Below are 20343 nucleotides of genomic sequence, written 5' to 3' on the forward strand. Positions count from 1 at the left end.
CAGTTTTACTCCCTAATAAGAATCAACATTTCCAGTTTAAAAATTTTTTGATATGTGTATCCTTTCAGAGATATTTTATGCATTGTGTCCTTTTGCTTAATATTAAGACACGTGCATTTCCCCATCTTTTAAAAGATCTTATTTTTAAGGGCTATACAATATTTTATTCTGCAGATATACCATAATTTACTTAGTTATGCATACATATTTGACATTAAAATTGTTTTCAATTTTTCATTTGTAGTAACTTTGCAAATCTTAGTGCTTAAACTAAAGAATTCATTGACCTCTTTATTTTAGAAAGTATAAAACTTTGACAACTTTTCTTGAACAGATTAGTTTCATTTTACTTCTAATCCCCAAAACAAGTCTATTGTTTCTTCTGTTGAAGCTTGTCAATCAACCTGAGGTTGAAACAATGTTTTGTCCACCAGTGAACTGACCTCGGTTGGATACAATAATATCCCTCATATTCAAGAAAAAGTATGTCCCTGCTCAGTGCTCCATTAACAATTTATTGTAAGAATGTACCAGTAGAACAAACTTTCCACTGTAAGATGAATACGGTCTGAGGATCTAATGTAAAACATGGTGACTATAGTTGGTAACACTGTGTTGTATAATTGAAATCTGCTAAAAGAGAACTTAAATTTTTTCACACACACAAAAAAGATAAATGTGTAAAGTGATGACATGTTAATTAACTAGATGAGGGGAATCCTTTCACAATGTATACATATATCAAATCACCACAATGGACACTTTAAATCTCTTATAATTTTGTATGTCAATTATACCTCAATAAAGATGAAATTCACTGAGAGAAAGAGAGAATTCACCTGTAGAGTGGATGGCATTTTGACATTACCATTCTCACTGAACCCTCTATAATGGGAGCTCATGTGTTCACAGCGCTGTTGGCTAAAACTCGTTTTGGGGCTCTCTCTCTCTCTCTCTCTCTAAAGCAGAGAATGGAGATGCATTCAAACATACACAAGGACAAAGGCAGAAAACTCCTTGGCAATTAAAAAAAAAATGATGATCCAAGTAGTAAACCTACTCAAGGATAAATAAATGTTTATGCTGCTTTCTGAGAATTGTGCAGTGTTTATAGGCTTAGTGCTCGATGCTGATGACATTAGTTATTGGTGGATTGGTCAGAAAGAAAGCTTGCTTCATTTAGAGGAATATTCGTGGAGTTGGCCATGAATAGAGAAAGGAGAAGACGTTTCAGCAAAGTAAGGGACAGGTCATCTATTTCCAGCATAGAGGAAGGTACCTATGAAATTGAGCTATTCAGGGGGAGAAATCTGAACCTGCACTATGAGGAAATGAGCAGAAAGGGACCAAGAAGAAGCCTGGAAGGAAAGGAAAATACTTGGTTGAAAGATCTGTAGTAAAGAGGGAGAAACATGAACTTAATACAGATGGAATTGTCAAATATAAGCCTAATTTTCAGAAAAACAAAAACAGGTATATCAGCGAGGCTTCACTTCATGCTTTTTTTTCTGTAATTATCTCCCAACCAACCCAACTCCTAGCCTCTTCCTATTCTTAATAAATAAAGTCCATTGGCCTTGCCCCATTTTTTTGATATGGAAATGTAACATGCTCTCAATTTGATATAAAGAGTTATGCAACTGCTGGATCTAGCTTGTGCCTCTGACTGTGTTTCCAAATATATGTTATAATATTAAGCTAAAACTCTGTTTTACAGAAATTTTCAAAGTAACCTTAGGAAAAAAGGGTAATTCAGAAGTAAGCAGAAAACACTCCTAGACACTACAGTTCAGGTTTGTATAATCTCAATCTCTGAAATGAGGTTTAGATGACCTTTGAGTGTTTGAGCACCTAGGTAGCTGGCAGAAGCAAACATGAATCCTCTTTGAAGAAAGATAGTATTATCCCAGACTTTAAATGTTTGTACAATTTTACAAATACTAACCAGCCACATAAAAAAAATAATCAGACACAAAAAGAGTAAGATAACATATACTAAAATCAATAGAAACAGTAGGCAATAGAAACAGACCCATAGAGGCTACAAATACTGGGGGTGCCAAAAAATGTATACAAGTGGACACTTTGGTCTGTGTTGCTCAAGCAGTAGTTCACCGTAATCAGAAGTTTCGGGATGCTGATGGTAACCACTCTGAGCACCTCTTGTAATTGCAGAAGTCAGACGTGACTTGTATTCATCTTGTTATTGGTATATATTATTACAAGTTTAATAGTTTTCCTTTATTAAAATGTGTATGCTTTTTTTGGCACCCTCTGTATTAGAGTTTGAGACACCACCTTCAAAATATTATTAAGGTCAAGGCAATAAAGAAAATCAAATATGTTTGGAAACTTCAACCAAGAACAAAAAAATTAATAAATCAGATAGTCTGGATTAAAGAACACAACAACAAAAATAAGTATGAGAACACATCTGACACAACTAAAGAGAAAATTAGTAAACTGAAAGATAAATCTGAAGCAAGTACCTAAAAATGAAGTGGAAAAACAAAAGAATAGAAAAAAAATCAGAAAAGATAGCAAGACATGTAGGACTACAGTGAAAAGCTCTAACATCTGTTCATTGGCTCTCAAGAAAGGAAGAAGAGACTGAGGCAGCAGCAACATTAAAAGATAATGGCTGAGAAAATTTCCCAACCTGGTGAAAGATTAATACATAGATTCGATGAGTCCTACGAATCCAAGAAGGATAAATACACAAACACTTAGATACTTCATAGTAAAACTTGTGAAAACCAAAGACAAAGAGAAAATTTTACAAATAACAAGAGAGGACAGATTGCCTTTTAAGGACCAAAAACATAGCAGATGTTTCAACAGAAACAATGAAAATCTGAAGACAAAATAATTAAAAATACTGAGAGAAAATAAGAAACAACCTCTCAAACAAACAATCCAGGAAGCCAAACCATGTTTTCTACAGATATTGTCCCAGAATAGGCAGAATTTGGACTGCCAGATCCCTGTTTTGCCCCCACTTCCAACACAGGAACAAACAGAACAAGCGTAATATGCTTCCAAACCAATCATGTGAGACACCCTGCATCTAGTTAGCCAATTTCTGGCTTCCCTGTGCCAACAACCTCCAATCAGAACACACCTGACTACTTCCATTTTTCTCACTGTAAGCTTTCGTGCTCCTCTGACTGCCTTTGAGTCTCTTCCCGGCACAGGTAATTGCGGCTGACTTCCTTGCTGTACAGCAAGCTCTGAACTGTTCTCATTTAGGTGGTTTTTAATATATTCCCACACTTCCAAAAACACAGCCCCCAAAGCAATCTGAGATGTTTTTGTTGTTGTTAACTTGGCTCCAATTAATCAAGTTCTTATTATACTTTAATGTATCCTTTAGTAATTTAAAAGGAACCATTTAAGACAAGTGATACACTAATTATGTCATTCTAATGTGTCCAATAAATCAGGTCTCCTAAGGAGCTCTACTATATAACAATAGTTAGATCAAAACGTAAGAAATATATTTTACATTATGACCTAGTGCATAATATACGTGTGTGTATATATTCATGTGTGTGTGTGTGTGTGTGTGTGTGTGTGTATGCTTGTGTGTATAATGGAAACAACAGTCACCCTAGTGGAGTGATGGGTGCACACTGATTCTTTTTCAAAGTTTATTCCATTCTATCATTCCATCATATCTCAATTAAAAAATGCTTGTCAGGATCTACTAAAGCAATCGAAAGGTGCATCCAAAGATGGTTTGAAATCTGTAGCTTGATTTTAAAACAACAATAACAAACAAACGAAACTGTTCTAAACCAGTGCTTTCAAAGTTTAGCATGCATCAGAATCACCTGGAGGACTTGTTTAACAGATTCCTGGGTGCCACTAGGTGGGTGGTGCATAGAGAATTTATACTTTTAATAAGTTTCAAAGTGAATCTGTTGCTACTCATCTGGGAACCACAAATCGAGGACCTCTGCACTAGATAATATTAGTGATTGAAAACATCAAGCCCTACACATCTGTCCATGTGCTCGTATGGCCACAGCTTTATTTTCAGATTCATTTGCTCTTAACATTCAACTTCCACCTGCTCTGGTCCTGTGCTAATTCTCAGTTCCACATCTTTTGGTGGACCTGGTGTTCCTGTTTTCCTTACCAGCCAGATTGTCTTCACTCATCTTCTGCCTAGTTTACTGGGATGTCTCACTTGAAGGACAATGTAAATATCCATCACAGTAACTCAAGGGACATTTACATTTGATGTTTTTTTCAGGAATCCAAAATGAATTAGTTACTACTGCCCTGGTGTAAAATCAACCGGAATGTTATGGCAGTACCTTGAGGCTGTTTACTTTTTATGACTTTTGATTATTTTCTCTTTACAGAAGGTGGGGTAATGCATAAAGTTAAAAGTGAAAAACTTCCTCCGTCTTGATAAATAACTTCAATCAAAAGAAAATACAACAAATACATATTACAAGGATTCTTTCAGTAGAATCATCTTAGATAAATAAAAAAAAGAACTACAGTTAAACTCTAAATGTAGTTAGAAAGAAAATTACCCTTAATTGTAAATAAATGAGGTTTTGCCAATGGTGGAACTTCAGTTTAAAAGGTGAAATTGAAGGTGAAATTGGTGAAATCAAATGTGAAGAAGTCTTAGAATTGATCTTTAGGGCAGAGATTAAATAAATGGTGGCATTTGGCCAGGAAACAGCAGTGTGGCAGCTGGATTAGGTACTAACTTCCACAGAAAAGAGAGAATAATAGCTGGGGCTAAAATGCATGCAGGCAGTGTCTGCCAATTGAAATGGGAAATTGACTGTTTGGCCATGGAAAGAAGCAGCAGATGAAACCAGGAATCAGAGGTTATTGGTTGTCCAGAAAAGAAAAGGGCACGGGTGTGCAATTTAAACTTTCAGGGAAGGAAAAACTGGGTGGTTCTAAGTTCAGAAAAGGGCCTACCATCTGAATTCATCTTTTGCTTCTCAGGCTTACTTTCTTACTTTCTTCTTACTTTCTTCTGAGTAGGTGATCGAGATAGGAATTTCCCCAAGTCTTGTGGAGTGGATACTCTATAACAAGAATGATATTTTAATTTATCTTTGGCCACAGTGTGAACAAACAAACATAGGTCACTTCATAAAAACCACAGTTAAATTTTGGGTTTTGGAGGAGGTACCAAAATAGATTATGCTTTTGGGGTACAAAATTGATGAAGAAAATCATTATTGGCAGCTTTTCGAGTCACCCCAACTCAAAATGCTTTTGGTTCTGAGGGTAGTAGTTGCTAGATTTTGGATTCTTTTGTCTTTCCAGTCCCATCCCCCATCTCCTCACCAGGGCCTTGGAATTCAAATGTAGATGGAATGCAAATTCTTGGGAGAATGGAAGATGTGACCAGTTGGGCTGTTGAATGGGAAAAGGGGTGAACCTCTAATTTAATATATTAGTCTTTGTTCTGTGAGTGAGAAACAGCTTTCGCTCCTGATATGGAGTCTTACCTTGACTCGTACTGAGTGTCTATTACCAATTGCTCAGATAAATTTGGAAAAGGAGTAAACCGGTCAGATAAATTTGGAAAAGGAGTAAAAGGTTTATGTCGGTCTCCACCACTGGCTCACAGAAGGTAAGAGTTAAAGCTTATTGCCCATAGATGTGTAGTTTTTCAATCGCATGTGTACGTCCTCTCGATGTTGACTACTTCTACAATCATTGTGATTTATGTGTTTTACTGGTATATACTATTGTGTTGCATGTATTTTTGGTACAATGCAGATATCTTGATGTGTTTAGAAAATGTGATTTCACTTTTATTCTCAAATTTACTGAGAAAGTACTTTCACAGCACCCACACATGTGGTCATGGTAACTACTGCAAATTTTCACTCTTTCATAAAAGGTATAAATTCACAGCCATTAAAGAATCTTGGACATATTTACTTCTATTATGAACACTGATAAAATGTTGTTTATATAAAAAAGTGAGGGAAGAAAGCAGAATTTGTCTAAAAATAAGGCAAATTGAACTAATGAGGTAAAAACATAAACATACACAAAACAGCATTCAATAAACTGGTAGATGTTTTAGGTAAAGGGCGGATGAGAGGAACAAAGTGGACAGTTGAAGACTTGCTTAATATCTCAGTCACTAGTTGGCTACTTTAGTACCTGTCTCCTCTGCCGTATTCTTAATTAAGATAGAAACTAATTTTTGGAGGAGAGAGGTAGCTGGAACTGAGCTTAGGAGAATGTCTTACTCCTGGCTTTGTTATGGCGGTGATCTCTACCCAGTGGATACTCTTTTAAGGTTGACGAATAATCATAGCATATTAAATAAGCCAGGTCATAGGATTAAAGGTCCATCCATGTAAATTGACTTTTTGGAATTAACCTTTTTAGGCTGTAATTTGCCCTCCTCCCTTTTTTCTCACAATGGGGAAAGTCATCTTACCCTATGATTATATATACCCTCAAATGTACTAGCTTAGTAAGTATGGTTGTTGTGGATGTCTTTCTATCCTTGTTTTTTTCTCTCTTCCCTTGGTAACAGTGGTAGTATTGGAGAATTCAAGGACAATATATTTAATATCACAGTCGTTAAGCATATGGTGGAGCAACTTGTGAATGTGTAACAAATTCTGTACTTACAATGGTAATGAGAAAAAATTATATCAGTCTAGTATCATTGTATATAAGTTTGTATGTGAGATATATGTCTGTTCACTTCGTATTGAGGATTCCCTTTTTCTTATATATATTTGATTATGCTTGTGATTTTTAAGCATCTCCTGCAGGTATTTGAGCACTTTTTTTGAGTAGTGTGCACTAATTGACTTGAGACTTCGCAGTTAAAGTCTTAGTCCTTGCCTTCAAGGAGCTTACAACTTACGTTGAAGAATTTGTGTGCCTAGAGAGACAATCAAATGCAGCAAATAATGAAATTGCTAAGTAAGAGGAAAGAGGCGCTGATATTTGGAGGAGGGAAAGAGAATTGGCTTGGCCGTCAGAGAAAAAAGGCAGAACTTGGGAGAGCCTTGACAAAGGAGATGGGAACTTTAATGTGATTCTGCTGTTAAAGCATTTAATAATGGGATTTGGATGTGTGCGTATCCGGCTTTATTTTGGACACTGGAATTCCAATTTATTGAACAAAAACTTATTTTGTATATAGAGAATGGTGCCAGGGGCGGAAGAGTCAAATTTGAAGATGAGATCTGGGAAGTCATAGTCTTGTAATAGAAGTGGGAGAGAAGAGTGGACAAAACAGTTAAAATACTCTGAGATACCTAAGTGCTGCAATGGAGCACTCCTGAGTGCTTCAGGCGCCACTGGAGAGGCAGTAACTTTATTTTGCCCTGGAAGTTAGAAGGCTATGCTTTTGAGGTGACGTCGGAGGTGGAGATTGAAAGGGGCATTCCAAGGCAGAGGGAATTTCAGGTGGAAGCGCCGGTAATGAAGAGAACGGTGATTCGATTTGAAGGGAATTAACAGCAAGCGTTAAGCTCGTTTTTTTGGGCGTGGGGAGGGCAGGAAACTCAGCGGGGTCTGTGAAAAGCCTTGTGGTTGTTAAACTGTATATTCCGGGCGCAGTCGAATGGGGTTTTAGGAAGAAAACTGGTGGGAGGAGCCTGGTGACTGGGAGGTCGGTTAGGAACTGGAGCTGGGTAGAGCACCAGGAACCGGTGGCAGGAGAGGATGCATTGGGAGGAATGTAGGATTTTGATGGTGGCTTCCAGGTGTAGGGAGTTGGAGAGAATGTGAAAAATGTCTATGCAGTGCCCGGTGGAGAAGTTCCGCTGCATTCAGCAGGAAGGTTCGGAGTTGTCGGCTGCTTGGGAGAGCCGGGCCGGGAAGCCCCTTCCTCACTCCGCACGCTCGGGGGAACGTCCAGTCTCCCGGAAGGTGTGCCTTGGAAGCTAGTCATGCTGGCCGTCCCCACTTTGCCCATTTCCCCTGTGAAGTGGAGCACGGGCCAGCCCATCGCTGTTCTGACCGAGAGACCCCGTGGTGTGGTGGTCCACACCGTTCTCCCCCAGGAGGACCACCACTGACAGCTAAGTTCCAGTAGACCTAGACCTCCCTGGAGTCCAGATTTCGGCCCCTCCTCCCAGTTCCCCTTCGGAGGAGGTGGATGCTCCAAGAGGAACAGGGAGGCCTGGCGTGGGGGAAGCCGCGGGCAGAGTGGAGGCAGCCGCGCCCTCGCGCCGCCCTCTCCTGCGCCGGGCTCCCGCCCCAGGCTCCCACCCCCAGCCTGCCGCGGAGCGAGCTGGCCCGCAGCGCGCCGGGCCACATCGCGGAGCACGTGGTCCGGGCTCCGGGTGTTGGCGGTTGCCGCCGGGGAGGCGGGCACGTGGTAGGGCGGGGGTGTTCCACCTGGCCACGCCGCCAGCCCTCTGAGGGCCGACCTGGCCCGGGACCGGTGACTGCGGCGGGCGCTCGGTGGTGGGCGCTTTGCGCTCTCCAGGGGAAAAGGCATGCATTTGTCCGCACGGCCGCTGCCGTCGGGGCAGTGGACTCCAGACGCGGGCTGGCACAGCCCCACGGTCCCCTGCTCAACTTCGGGCCCACAGACGCCTTGCCCCACTGGGTACTGGGCTCCGGTACCCAGCACCCACGTCGAGGCGGGCAGGCGGGCGGCGCCGCGGCCGGCTCGGACCTCGCCGAGGGAACTTGGGGAAGTCAGAGCCCCGCCCACCGCTATCTCGGCCCCGCCCTCATCTCGCCATGACCCCGCCCACTGCCCCATGGCCACTCCCCTTCCTGCCGGAGCCCTCACCGCGGTCACCCGCCTGCCTTCGCCGGGAGCGGAGCCCACTGCTCCTCTCGGCTGCCCCGCCCCGCCGGCCTCTCCCGGGCGGGCGGCCCGAAAACCCGGAACGCGGGAGCGCGGCTCCGCCGGGCCTGGGCGGCCTCACTGGGCATGCTCAGTAGCCGGGGCAGGTTTTTTGGTCGCAAGTAGGAAGCTTTTTGCACTACACCGGAGAGGGGGAGCCACGGAGCCAGCCGCGCCGCCGTGCACCGCCGCCGCGCCCGCCCCAGCCTGGCCCCGCGGCGGGGCGCGATGAGCCCGAGCCCGAGCCGGTCCGCCGGGGAGTGAGCGGAGGGCGCGTTGCGCAGCTGCTCCTGCGCACAACCCCGCCGCGGCCGCCGGCCCGCACTGGCCGTGAGTGTGAGAGGCTCGTCCGTGCTGAGCTCCCGGCGCCGGGAGCGGGAGCAGGAAGCGCAGGCCACGCAGGGACCCAACTGAAACAAAGTGTCGGCCGCCCGGCGGCGACGGCGCCTCGCCCCAACCCTGCCCCTCCCGCCTGTCCGCAACTCCGCTGCCCACCATGGCTTCCGAGGAGCTGTACGAGGTACCTCCCCTCCCCCTCCCAGACCCTCGGGCCGCCCCCGCTCGCCGTCCCGGCCCGGCCCGACGGCCCGGCTCTGCCGCCGTTGCCAGCCTCGCCCCCTCCCCCTCCGCCGCCGCAGTTTGCTGGACTGGAAATGTGTGCGAGGGGAGCCCGAGCCACGCTGCCTCGGGGGCCCCGCGGGCGGAGGTGCTCCCGGGAGTTGTCGGGCTCCTGGGGGTGGGGGGGTCCCGGCCGTGGGGAAGTAGCGCTTGCACGAGTGACTTGCTCAGACTGAGTCTAAAGTGTTCTTGGCGAGGGTGATAGGTGTGAAGCCCCCGTTACCGCTTGGCGGGGTCTGTGGGCGTTGCGGGGGTGCTTTTCCTGTCCATTAATAGAGCATTTTGGAGAGGGTTTTGCCTCCGGCTTTGGGAAGGGGGGTTGGTGAGAGGAAGAGTGCAACTGTCTCTCGATACTGCTGTTGGCCAAAGCGATGCAAAATATCGCACCGAAAATGCTAAACGTTGACCACACGCTTTAATTAGGTTAGCATTGTGGCTAGAGCCAGGAAATTTAAATTTAACGCTGATACACCGTCATTCATTTGCGCCGCAGCGTTGCAAGTGAGAGGGGCACAATCAGAACTCTTAGTTATGGGCAGTGGTTTTGCCAGCTTCAACTTCAAGTTCTTGAGTTATCAGTCTGGATCTTTAAACATATTTTGTATCCCTCGATGTAACTTTTTGACGTATTTCAAAATAGACTTCTTGGGAGCACAGAAACTTGGAAGGCTTTCTGTTCTTTTGAATAAGTGATTGTTGTGTTTCATAGATATTTGTAAGTGTATCTTCTTAAGAAACTTAAGACTTCTGGATACTCTGGATTCACCTTTATGATGCGTTTAGGGACCTCAGGTTTAGGGACTTAAGTCAGCGTCTGTAACAAACAGAGTCCCTTGGTCCTTGTGAACGAACCCTTAATAAATACCAGGTGATCCCTTTGAGGTGTCTTCTCTTGTGGGTGTATTATTGCTTTTGGCACAGAATGGAGCTCTGTTGCCAACAATGATAGCCTTCTAGCAGCTTTTTGTTGTTTTTTAAAAGCAAGTGTTTGCAAAAGTTCTCAGGAGGAGGCTGCCTTCTGTAGAATTAATGGCAAGGTTGTTGTCTTCCCTTGAATTGTATGTGGTTAGTGTACCTTAGCTAGTACTGAAAATGTTCCATTCTATTAAACCCATTTTACACGGAGTGCCCGACTGTAGTCAAGGTACTGTCTTGGATCATTTGGGCGTGTAAAGGGGAAAATAATCTCCTTGTTCTCAAGACTTCCCTTCTCGGAAGGCAAGTGTATGGGGAAGACCCAGAGTAGAGGCTAAGATGCAGAAGGTCTTCCAGGCTAAGACACAAGGTTGGGAAAGTACACAGCATGAGGATGTGAGGGGTTTTGGTTTCTCCATTAGATTATTCTGTGATAGTTTAGACTTGAGTATTCAATCTTCATTTTTGTGATCATAAATACATGATCAGTTAACCATTAGTGTTTGGGTTAGGGTAGCACCTTATACATAAGTTGTATCTTATGTGTACAAAAATGATCCTGAAAACAATACATTTATACATTAGTGTATAATGAACTAAATTTAGTTCTTTCTTTGCTTATTCTGTTATTTTCTACTCACTACTTTCTTGGCAGAATTCATTTATAAGTCATGTTTTATACAATGCTTCTGTTTATTCAGCATGTTTATTGAATGCATTTCCTGTGGAGGTTTCATAGGGAGAGATAGGGAGGTATGAGAATGGTTCATAGCCTCTAAGAGCATCTGTTGGGGAAAACATAGGTATGTTGCAAAGGAACAATACCTGTACAATTGAACTTTTGATTCTGGGTTTAGCTGTACTTTTGGAAAAAAAAATATAGGAGTGCAGTTGAGGTGATAGTAAATAATATGGTGGGCAGTGTCTTTCAGAATAAGTTTTCAAATTCTCCTTTAATTTAGGCAACACTATGACTATATTATGATTGAAAGTTGATATTTGAAAGTTCTGCATAGTGGTTGAGAGCCTGGCTTTGGAATCAGAAAACATTGAATCCCAACCCTGTCACCTTGGGTAGTAAATTAACCTTGAAGGCTCAGTTTCCTCATCTGTAAAATTGAGATCAATGCTTATGTCATAGAGCTGTGAAGTTTAAATGAAAAAATATGTGAACCATACCCCACAATTCTCATTATTGGGACACTCACAGTAAGTGATGGTTAACTTTTATTTGAAGTGATCTAACATGCCTCCCCGAGGCCTGATTTGTTTTCTAAAGATACAGAATTGTTTTTTTTTTTTTAACCGAGACAGTATTTGTGAGTCAGAAATGATACGCAGTTGTAAATGAACACTATGTGCTGACAAGCTGTTTGGCAAGGATGCAGAGAGCACTAAGGGACTTCAGTAGCCAGGTCCTGGGACATAAGTTGCCCAGTTTTGTCTAGTTCTGCCTAAATCGAAATAGAAGTTTCACATTTGCCTATATGTATTGACCAAAGAGGAAGTTGAAATTTTTGTTTTTTGAAGTAAAGTGATATGGAAAGAGCAGAAGTTTGCAGTAGCTACGTGAATTTGTGCAAGTTACCTGATTGCTAAGCCTTGTTTTCTCACCTAAAAAGAAATAAGATCTCCAACACTTAGGATGGTGCCTGGTATGTGGTAATAGGTCCATAGTAAATGTTTAAATGGTTATTGTAATTATGCCTTGTGGGTCAGAAAACTGGGGTCAGAAACTAGATAAGATGGGGTGAAGTATCAACCTTCCAAAGTTGAAAGAGCTGTTAGTTGAGAAAGAGAATAGATTTATTCCCTGTATCTCCAGCAGCTAGGAGTAGGGAAGGCAGATTTTTGACTTACCCATGCTAAGAACTTAATAGCTTTCATAAAAAGACAAGCATTCCTTAGATGAGGGGTCCACAAACTTTACGTAAAGGGCCAGATAGTTAATGTTTAGACCTTACTGGCCGTGCTGTCTTTGTTGCAACTACTCAGCTCTGATGCTGCAGTGCAAAAGCAACCATAAACAGTACCTAAATGGATGAGCACTGTGTTCGAATAAAACTGTTTTTGGTAAAATTCGAATTTCATATCATTTTTGCATGTCATGAAGTATTCCTTTTTTAAAATTACTTAAAAATGTAAAAACCATTCTTAATCCATGGGTTCTACCCAAACAGGCAGTGGGCTGGATTTGGATCGAAGTTTTCTGACCTGTGCCGTAGGTAACCTGTTCTGGAGATGAGGTTTACCTGCGGTTGGGGCATGTGGAGGGTGGGGTGTGGAGTATTGCAAAGGCTTCCTCTCCAATTCCAGCATTGGTTTTAGAGCCAGAAGTTTTGGATTCCACTCTCCCCTTCAGTCAATATAGGGAAGGGAATTAGCTGTGTATCTTGTTAAATAACTGTCTCTCCTGGATTTCCTCATCAGTAAAATGGGAATGATGACAATTACTTCAAGGAATTGTGAAGCTTGTATGACGTTAGTATGTAAGGGCAGTTTTTAGTTGATAAAATGTTATGTCCAAGTGTTAAGTGGTGACAGTATTCTAGGAAACAGCTTTATCTTCTTCCATTCTTAATTACAAGAAGAAGAAGAAGAAAAACAAAAAAACCAAACCTCACCTAATTCGCAAACCCTCAAACCAAACCTGTTTCTCTTTGAGATTTGGGATTTCAAAGGGTCAAGTAAGTTGATTATATCACCAAAGAAAACTGAAATCAAGAGGACCTTAATCTAGTGGTCAATAACCACCATAAGACTGTTCACAGGGGACCGAATAAAGAATCAACACTGTAATGACATGGAAGAAGCATTCTCCTTATTTGTGTATCTTAATTCCTTTTTTCTCAGTGGATATGGGGTTTTCCCTCGAGAGCTACTATAATAGCTCATTTAAATTTCAGTAAGATCTCAATGTTCTAGTCTTCGCCTTCTGAGAAAATATTTACCCAACACATGCATGATTCAGTCAATCAAAAATGGAAGTAAACTTTTAAGAATGAAATTGTACCTGGCTTATAAAAGTGTCTCGATTCGTTTGGAACGACAATCAGTATTTGGGGGAAAGGGAAGTCTTTTGAATCTTCTTTCTTTGGGATAAGATTGTCCCTTTCTCCTGTGCATCACAAGGATTTTCTGTACATTCACCAAAAGCACAGTTATAAATAAAATCTGCGTGTGTGGTTCAAATGGAAATCACAAAGATCAGGAGACCTGTGGATGTTGCTTAAGATAAACCAGCATCTGTTGTGTGTGGTGTAGCTGGCTCTTAAAAGATGGAGATCACCAAAATAAGGAAAGGAAAAGAGTTATTTGACTCCTGAAGTTGATTGAGGATCATTGAAGTCAAATGTGTATGTATTTTGAAAATTAACACGCTATCTTAAATGGGAACTGCTGCTGATACTATTCATTTGCCTAAATGGGCCAGAGACAGCTCCTGTGTTTTTTCTTTGAATTTGCTTTCAGATCTTGTGTACTACAGTTTTTTTTCTGTTCTTGCTGTGATATCTAAGAATCGTTGAATTTATCCTTATGCTCTATAATGATTTTAACCACAGACTATATTTTCATGGATTAAAGGAAATACTTTATTCATAGTGTTCTGATTCACAGCTTTGAATATCTGTAATGCACAAAGCCAGTATGAGTCAAATTTTTGTGAATGAAGAGAAATAGTTTTATGTTGTGTGTTTGCAGGTACAATAGCATCATCTGGGGTACTTTTAAACTACATTCTTCAGGTCAGACCATGAGACTGTAGTTTTCACTGCTTGGCTGGAGACAGGAATGTAGATTTCGAAAAGCTTCTTCTTTCTAAAATGCAGGTAGATTTAGGAGCCTCTGGATTGGTCTGTATTTCTGACACTGAGGCTACAAGTTGAGGTCAGGAGGGATTGGGCTCTGCCTTTGCAGAAGAGGCCCTCTCAGTGCACCAGGCTAGTCCTTTTTGCAGGCTCTTTGACCACTGCTGGTTATTAACTGAGTCACTCCAGGGAGTATTAAAAACTTTATTAGCTAAGGGTGTTGTAATTTCTATTTTCTATCTTCTTTGTATGGCATACTTGTCCACCAGATTGTAAGATTGGTGTTTACAATCTGGTGGCATTTTTTTCCTGGTCATTATTTTCCACAGTTCATGTATTGCAATAGTTGCATAATGGTTGAATTACACTTTAATGAAAGAGTGAATTATAGGAATGACTCCATTCTTGCTTGACTTCTCACTTCCAGGTTCCTCCTTCTCCAAACATTATGCCCTCTGCTGTTCCTTTTACACTTAATTCCTCATCTGAATAGGTAGATCGTTTCAACTCTAGCATGGGGAGAACTCACTTTACTGTTTTCTACACAGACATAATTCTCTTCAGCTTTTTAAGATGACCAAAGCCTTTGGGGATTCATTTTCTCTGAGGAGTCTGAGAACGGTCTTCTGTGTTTTATGAAAATTTGTACAACTACCTATGAGCATTTTTCTGGGGGAGAGGACCAACAGCTTTCATCTGTTTCTCAAAGGGGTCCATGACCCAAAACAAGTATTAGAATTGTTCTTCACACCTTTGACCTAGATTGATTCGACTTCACCTGCCTTTCATTTACTGCTTTGACATTATTTTTGCCAAACTCAGCTCTGCTCCAGCTAGAGCCTGCAGTAAAACAATATTAAAAACTCATCGATTGGGTATGGAAGTTCTATGCTATTTCTAGTCTTTAGATGGCTATTGTTGAAATTATACATATATAAAGCCTCAAGTTAACCATTGTTTTAGCTACTTATGACAATGCAAGGATCTTAGAACCCTTTAACTCTGATCCACCCCTAAACTTACGTACTATTATCTTCCAGTATTTATTATTGTCCGTGAAAAAAAAAAAACCCTCACAAAATAGAACATTCTTATTCCATACAGATAATATTTGTTTAGATTTACCTATATCTTTACCAGTTTATTTGATCATCAGTCATATCTCAGAACTTCCTTCTGGGATGATTTTTTATTTTTTTAACCATCTCAAGCATATCCTTTAGAGATTTCTTCATTGAAGGGTTGTGGGTGGAAAAGTCCCTAATTTTTTTATTATCTGGAAATGTCTTTATTTTGTCCTCATTTTTGAAAACAGAATTGATTCCAAAAAAACCCTAGTTAATTGGTTATTTTTCTCTCAGCATTTTGAAGATAGTTCATTGTCTTTTGGCTTTCCCATTCTTGAGGAGGTTGTCTGTCTAGATATAGTTTACAGGTGGTCTGTCTTCTATCTCTGGTTGCTTGTGAGATCCTCTTTTTGACTTTGGTGTTCTCTAATTTTATTACATTTGTGGACATTATTATCTTATTAATAAGCTTAGTATGTGTTGTGCTTCTTTTGTGGATTTGTGTCTCAGTTCTAAAAAGTTGTTGGCCATTTTATCATCAAATACTGCTGCTCTTTTCTACTCTTCTGGAATTCCAAGTCATCATTTATTAGGTCTTCTTATTCTCTCCACTGTTTCTTACCCTCTCGTTTCCATCTCCTTGTTTTTGTTTTGTTTGCATTCTGGCTATTTCCTTGGACCTAATTTCTTGTTCACTAATGAGCTGTGTCTCATCTGGTATTTCGGTCATCCATTGAATTTTTTAATTTCAACAATTATATTTTTAATTTTGAATATTCTTGGTTCCTGTCTACACTCCCCTCCAAATCTGTGGATTGCTTTTTAAGTCTTTGGTATTTGTTTGCTTTTATGCTTGAATCTTATGGTTGCGTTGGGGGGTTACTGGGATACTTGGATATTTCCTTGCTTCCTCCTGCAAGTCCAATAAAGTATTAAGAATTATATTTTATTGAAGATCTAGTTTTTTGGTAGTGAGAGTCTCCTTTGGAACTTACTTGCCTTTGTTTTTTTTTTTTTCTGCCAGAATCCAAAGAAACCTTATTGATTTGGAATTTATGTTATCATGAATAGGGATAGAGGGCTTGAGCCAACACTAGAGATTTACCTAAAGGTACTGAAAATGTAAATAAAGTATTAACTAGATTTCAAGGGAGCTGTGTATGGAAATGGAAGTAATAGTTATAAAACCAGTGCTTCTGAAGCAAAATGTTCAACATCTTTGTTCTGCCTGCCTTAGTACATAAGCGTACCTTCTAACTTCTTTACCTGAGGTTGGCCTGTGTAGTTGGTCTGAGCTAGTGAAGCCCTAGTTGCTAGTTCTCTTTGTCTACCCCCATCCCTCCCTCTATACCTTTGTGTTGCCATTTTTCAGTAGGAGGTAGATGCCTCCCACGTGCCCGCCTCAGTGTTGGTTCTCATTCGGGTCTCGTCAGAATTCCCTCGGAGCAGGAATCCTCCCCCGCAAACTCTGTGTGACTAATTTACTTTTTGGTTTGCACTATTATTAATTTGCACTGCTTATGTATTATTCTCTGTAGGTATTAAGTAATATTATACATATTTTTTTTCTGGTTGGCTACATGTCTACTTTTTGGTTCATTGCAGTGCCTAATCTGAGGACATGAATGTGGTTTAACCTTTTAAACCGCAGTTACTTTTGCGCCAACCTAATACAATGGGATATTACTCAGCAATAGGAAAGAATTAAATCTTACCATTTGCAACAACATGGACCGAGAGGGTATTAATGCTAAGTGAAATAAGTCAGAATGAGAAAGACAAATACCATATGGTCTCACTTATTTGTGGGATCTAAAGAACAAAATAAACAAAACAGAATCATAGATACAAGAACAAACTGATGGTTGCCAGAGGAGAGGGGACCTGGGGGCTGGGTGAAAAAGGTGAAGGGATTAAGAAATACAATTGGTCGTTACAAAATGGTCACAGAGACGTAAAGAACAGCACGGGGACTGTAGTCAGTAATGTTGTAATAATTACGTATAGCGCCAGGTGAACACTACATTTATTGGGGGATCACTTCATAAATTATATAAATATCTAACCACTATGCTGTACATTGGAAACTAATACAAAATAATACTGAATGTCAACCGTAATTGAAAAAGTAAAAAAATATATTAAAAAATTACCAAAGAGTTCATAAAAAAAGGGTTTCTAAAAAGTTTTGGCATGTGACAAAATTAAGTTTATTTTTATGGTATGTTTTGCAAAGTTTTCATCCAACTGTTTCTAACAGCAGAAGAAAGAGAGTAAGTGTCCTCATAAGGAGATAGAGGTGGGAGGGGGGCATTGCAAGCCTGGCTTGTTTTTGAATTATCCTCAATCCTTTGTGAAGTTAACATTGTACTCCATAGGATATTTTTTTGGTTCGATATTAAATGTTTTAAAAGCACCCGACAGTTAACTCTACTCCATGAATCTTTGGGGGATCAGATTGATGTTTCAGGGAGATGAGCCATGCATTAGTGTCTTCGTACAGCTCTCATCTCCTGTTATGTGTGTATTCCCTGGTTTAGGAACAGGGACTTAGTGGGGTCCCGGTTAGCTCAGTTGGTTAGAGCACGTGCTCTTAACAACAAAGTTGCCGGTTTGATTCCTGCGTGGGATGGTGGGCTGCGCCTGCAACTAGATTGAAAAAGAAAAACCAGCGACTGGACTTGGAGCTGAGCTGCCAGCTGCGCCCTCCACAACTAGATTGAAGGACAACGACTTGACTTGGAGCTGATGGGCCCTGGAGAAACACACTGTCACCCAATCAAAACAAAACAAAAAACAAGGACTACTGTGTTGCCTTCCATGATGATGCTAGGTAAAGGAAATACTAACTGATATGGTGATATGTAAATCAGAATATTTGAACTGAGTAATGAAAACATTGAAAAATCTTAACCATTGAAGTTAAAAGACAGTTATTTTCTATCTAAAGTCATCTTATTGCTGGGTGTTCAAGAGACAGTGCACTGGCTGTTTTTATCTCAAGTCTGCCCGCTGATTATCTCCTACAAGAGCAACAGTGCTGTTCCTTGGAGCCAGGCCTGGGAGCATTTGTAGGGTCCCTATTGGAATGGGGGCTTGTTTGCTTCATAACTCCTCCTTGCGCATGGGCTAGGCCAAAGCCCCTTGGAAAATTTCCTGTCTTTCAGGGCATCTCCGTCCTTCACCGCCTCTCCCTGCTGAATTTTCTTGTTTCCATGTCTAGCTCTTTTCATCCTTCTCTGCCAGGTCCGCTTTGAGTTGATTCATTCTGTTTTGGCTCTTAACCCAGCTTCTGTACTTGCTTGTTGCCTTGTTCAAAGCCTCTGGCCTGGGAAGCAGGGGTCTGACTGCCCACTTTTGCTTACCTTGCTGTTTACCTGTGCAGCCCAAAGGAAATCCTCTCCTGTTTTATACCTCAGACACCCGACTCTTGTGGAGTCAACTCTCCAGCTCTTGGCCAGCACAGCAGGGCCCCCAGTGTTAGTCCTTTGACTTCTCTCTCGTATGCAGAACAAGCTTTTGAGCTTTAAAGGTAAATGAGTATTTTATTGTTTCTTTTAAGGATGGAGGTGTGTGTGTGTGTGTGTGTGTGTGTGTGTGTTCAGGTGCTGTCTAGAATATTATTTGTAGTGTTGTCCTTTGGAGTGCACATGAGTAAAATTTCCTCCAGAATTCTTAATTGCCATTGTTCATTACCACTAGCTTCAGCTCATAAATGAGCTTTTTGAGAATATCTTGATTGAATTGATAGATGCACATCTAAAAGGGTATTCCTAGGGGAATCAGTCGTTCCTCAGTAGCGCTCATTTGGGACTGCTTAAAAATGATGAGGTTGCAAAGATTATGTAGAATTAATTTAAAAGACCATGGAAATGAGATCTTTTCAAAGTCCGTGTATGTACCTTGGCAGGAGGAAGTTGTGTTAAGACTGGACACAATCAACTTGACCAGGAACCTGATCAAAATCAACCGAAAAGAGCTTGTGGTCATGAGTCGGTGACTTTACAGCAAGGCCACCCTCCCATGTGTGTCAGGATGCGGCCTCAGAGAGGAAAAGAGGAAAAAGACCACAACCATGTGGTGGGTGCTGGGGGAAAGATTGTTCTAAACACTAAATCTCTTATAGGCTTAATCCCACTAAGAGAAAGGGAAAACCTTAGGGTTCTTGTCTTGGCTAAATTCTTCTGTTGCGGTAGAGGGACCTGCCTTGGAGTTCGGGAAACCATTTAAAAAGCTTTTCCTGTAGTGGAACAGGTCTGCCCTTGAGGAAGAGTGCTTCCCTTAGAGTTTGAGAAGGAAACATTGGAGCAAATAAGGGCATTAATGTGACTTAGGCTCTGAAGATGGGTCTGAGAACTCAGATTTTGCATCTGAGGCAGTAGGCAAAAGATGGGAATGAATGCCCGTTGTATTCCCGAGTGCCTGATTTTGCCTGGCATGTGGGGTGGGAACTAAAAGTAAGATGGAAATTCCCATCCTTCCTTTTACCACCACCTTTTACCACTCAAAAGCGTGGCCTGAGTTTCTGTGGAATCTATCTGCATTCCTAACAGGGAGCATCCACTTGTCAGGACCACCGCTGACTATCTGCTCTGCTCCCCTGGGAGGAGGGACGTCCTCCATTAAATTGGGAGGAACTGCCTCTTGCAGGTGATGTGAGGTGGCCTAGAGCTTTCATGTTCTCTGAAGTCTCATGGGGTCCAAGCAGAAGTAAAGGCCTGCTTCTCCTTTGTTACAGGAATAGCAGAGCAGTTGGTACTGCTAGAAGCTGTTTCGGTTTTCTGTTGTGCTTTTCTCCCTAATAGAATCCCCGAAAGGGGAACGATCTAGGGCACAGACCTGGTTGTGCACTTAATCGGCCGCCCAGCAGGCTTTGCTGCTGGACCAGCTACATTTCTGGTACCCCAGTCCTGGCAAGCCTCCCCTCCCCAGGCATCTCTCTCAGTCCCAGGGGGCAGGAACTCCAGTGATTCAAACTAAACCTGAGTAGAAAGAATGGCTTAAGAGCCATATGCAGTTGTTTATCAGCTTGTGACGGGAGGTGTATACCAGAAACTCCTGTGACTGAAAAATTGTAAGATCAGTTATTGAACAGAGTACTTCTTTTGTTTTC

The 20343-nt window shown here is 41.6% G+C and overlaps 1 protein-coding gene across 2 annotated transcripts in view; it reads left to right on the forward strand.

Annotated features, from left to right (window-relative positions):
• Positions 1-8833: 8833 nt before the first annotated feature.
• Positions 8834-20343, forward strand: part of CDYL (chromodomain Y like) — a 207985-nt gene continuing 196475 nt past the window's right edge. The window contains exon 1 of one of the 2 annotated variants that reach the window (XM_081054736.1): positions 8834-9341. In XM_081054736.1, the coding sequence (XP_080910862.1) occupies positions 9318-9341 (24 nt within the window). In that variant the 5' untranslated portion in view covers positions 8834-9317. The remainder of the gene's footprint in view (positions 9342-20343) is intronic. The other variant, XM_081054737.1, reaches the window with a different exon arrangement.

This window comes from Rhinolophus hipposideros (assembly GCF_964194185.1).
Source record: "Rhinolophus hipposideros genome assembly, chromosome: 8".
Classification (NCBI taxonomy): Eukaryota; Metazoa; Chordata; class Mammalia; order Chiroptera; family Rhinolophidae; genus Rhinolophus; species Rhinolophus hipposideros.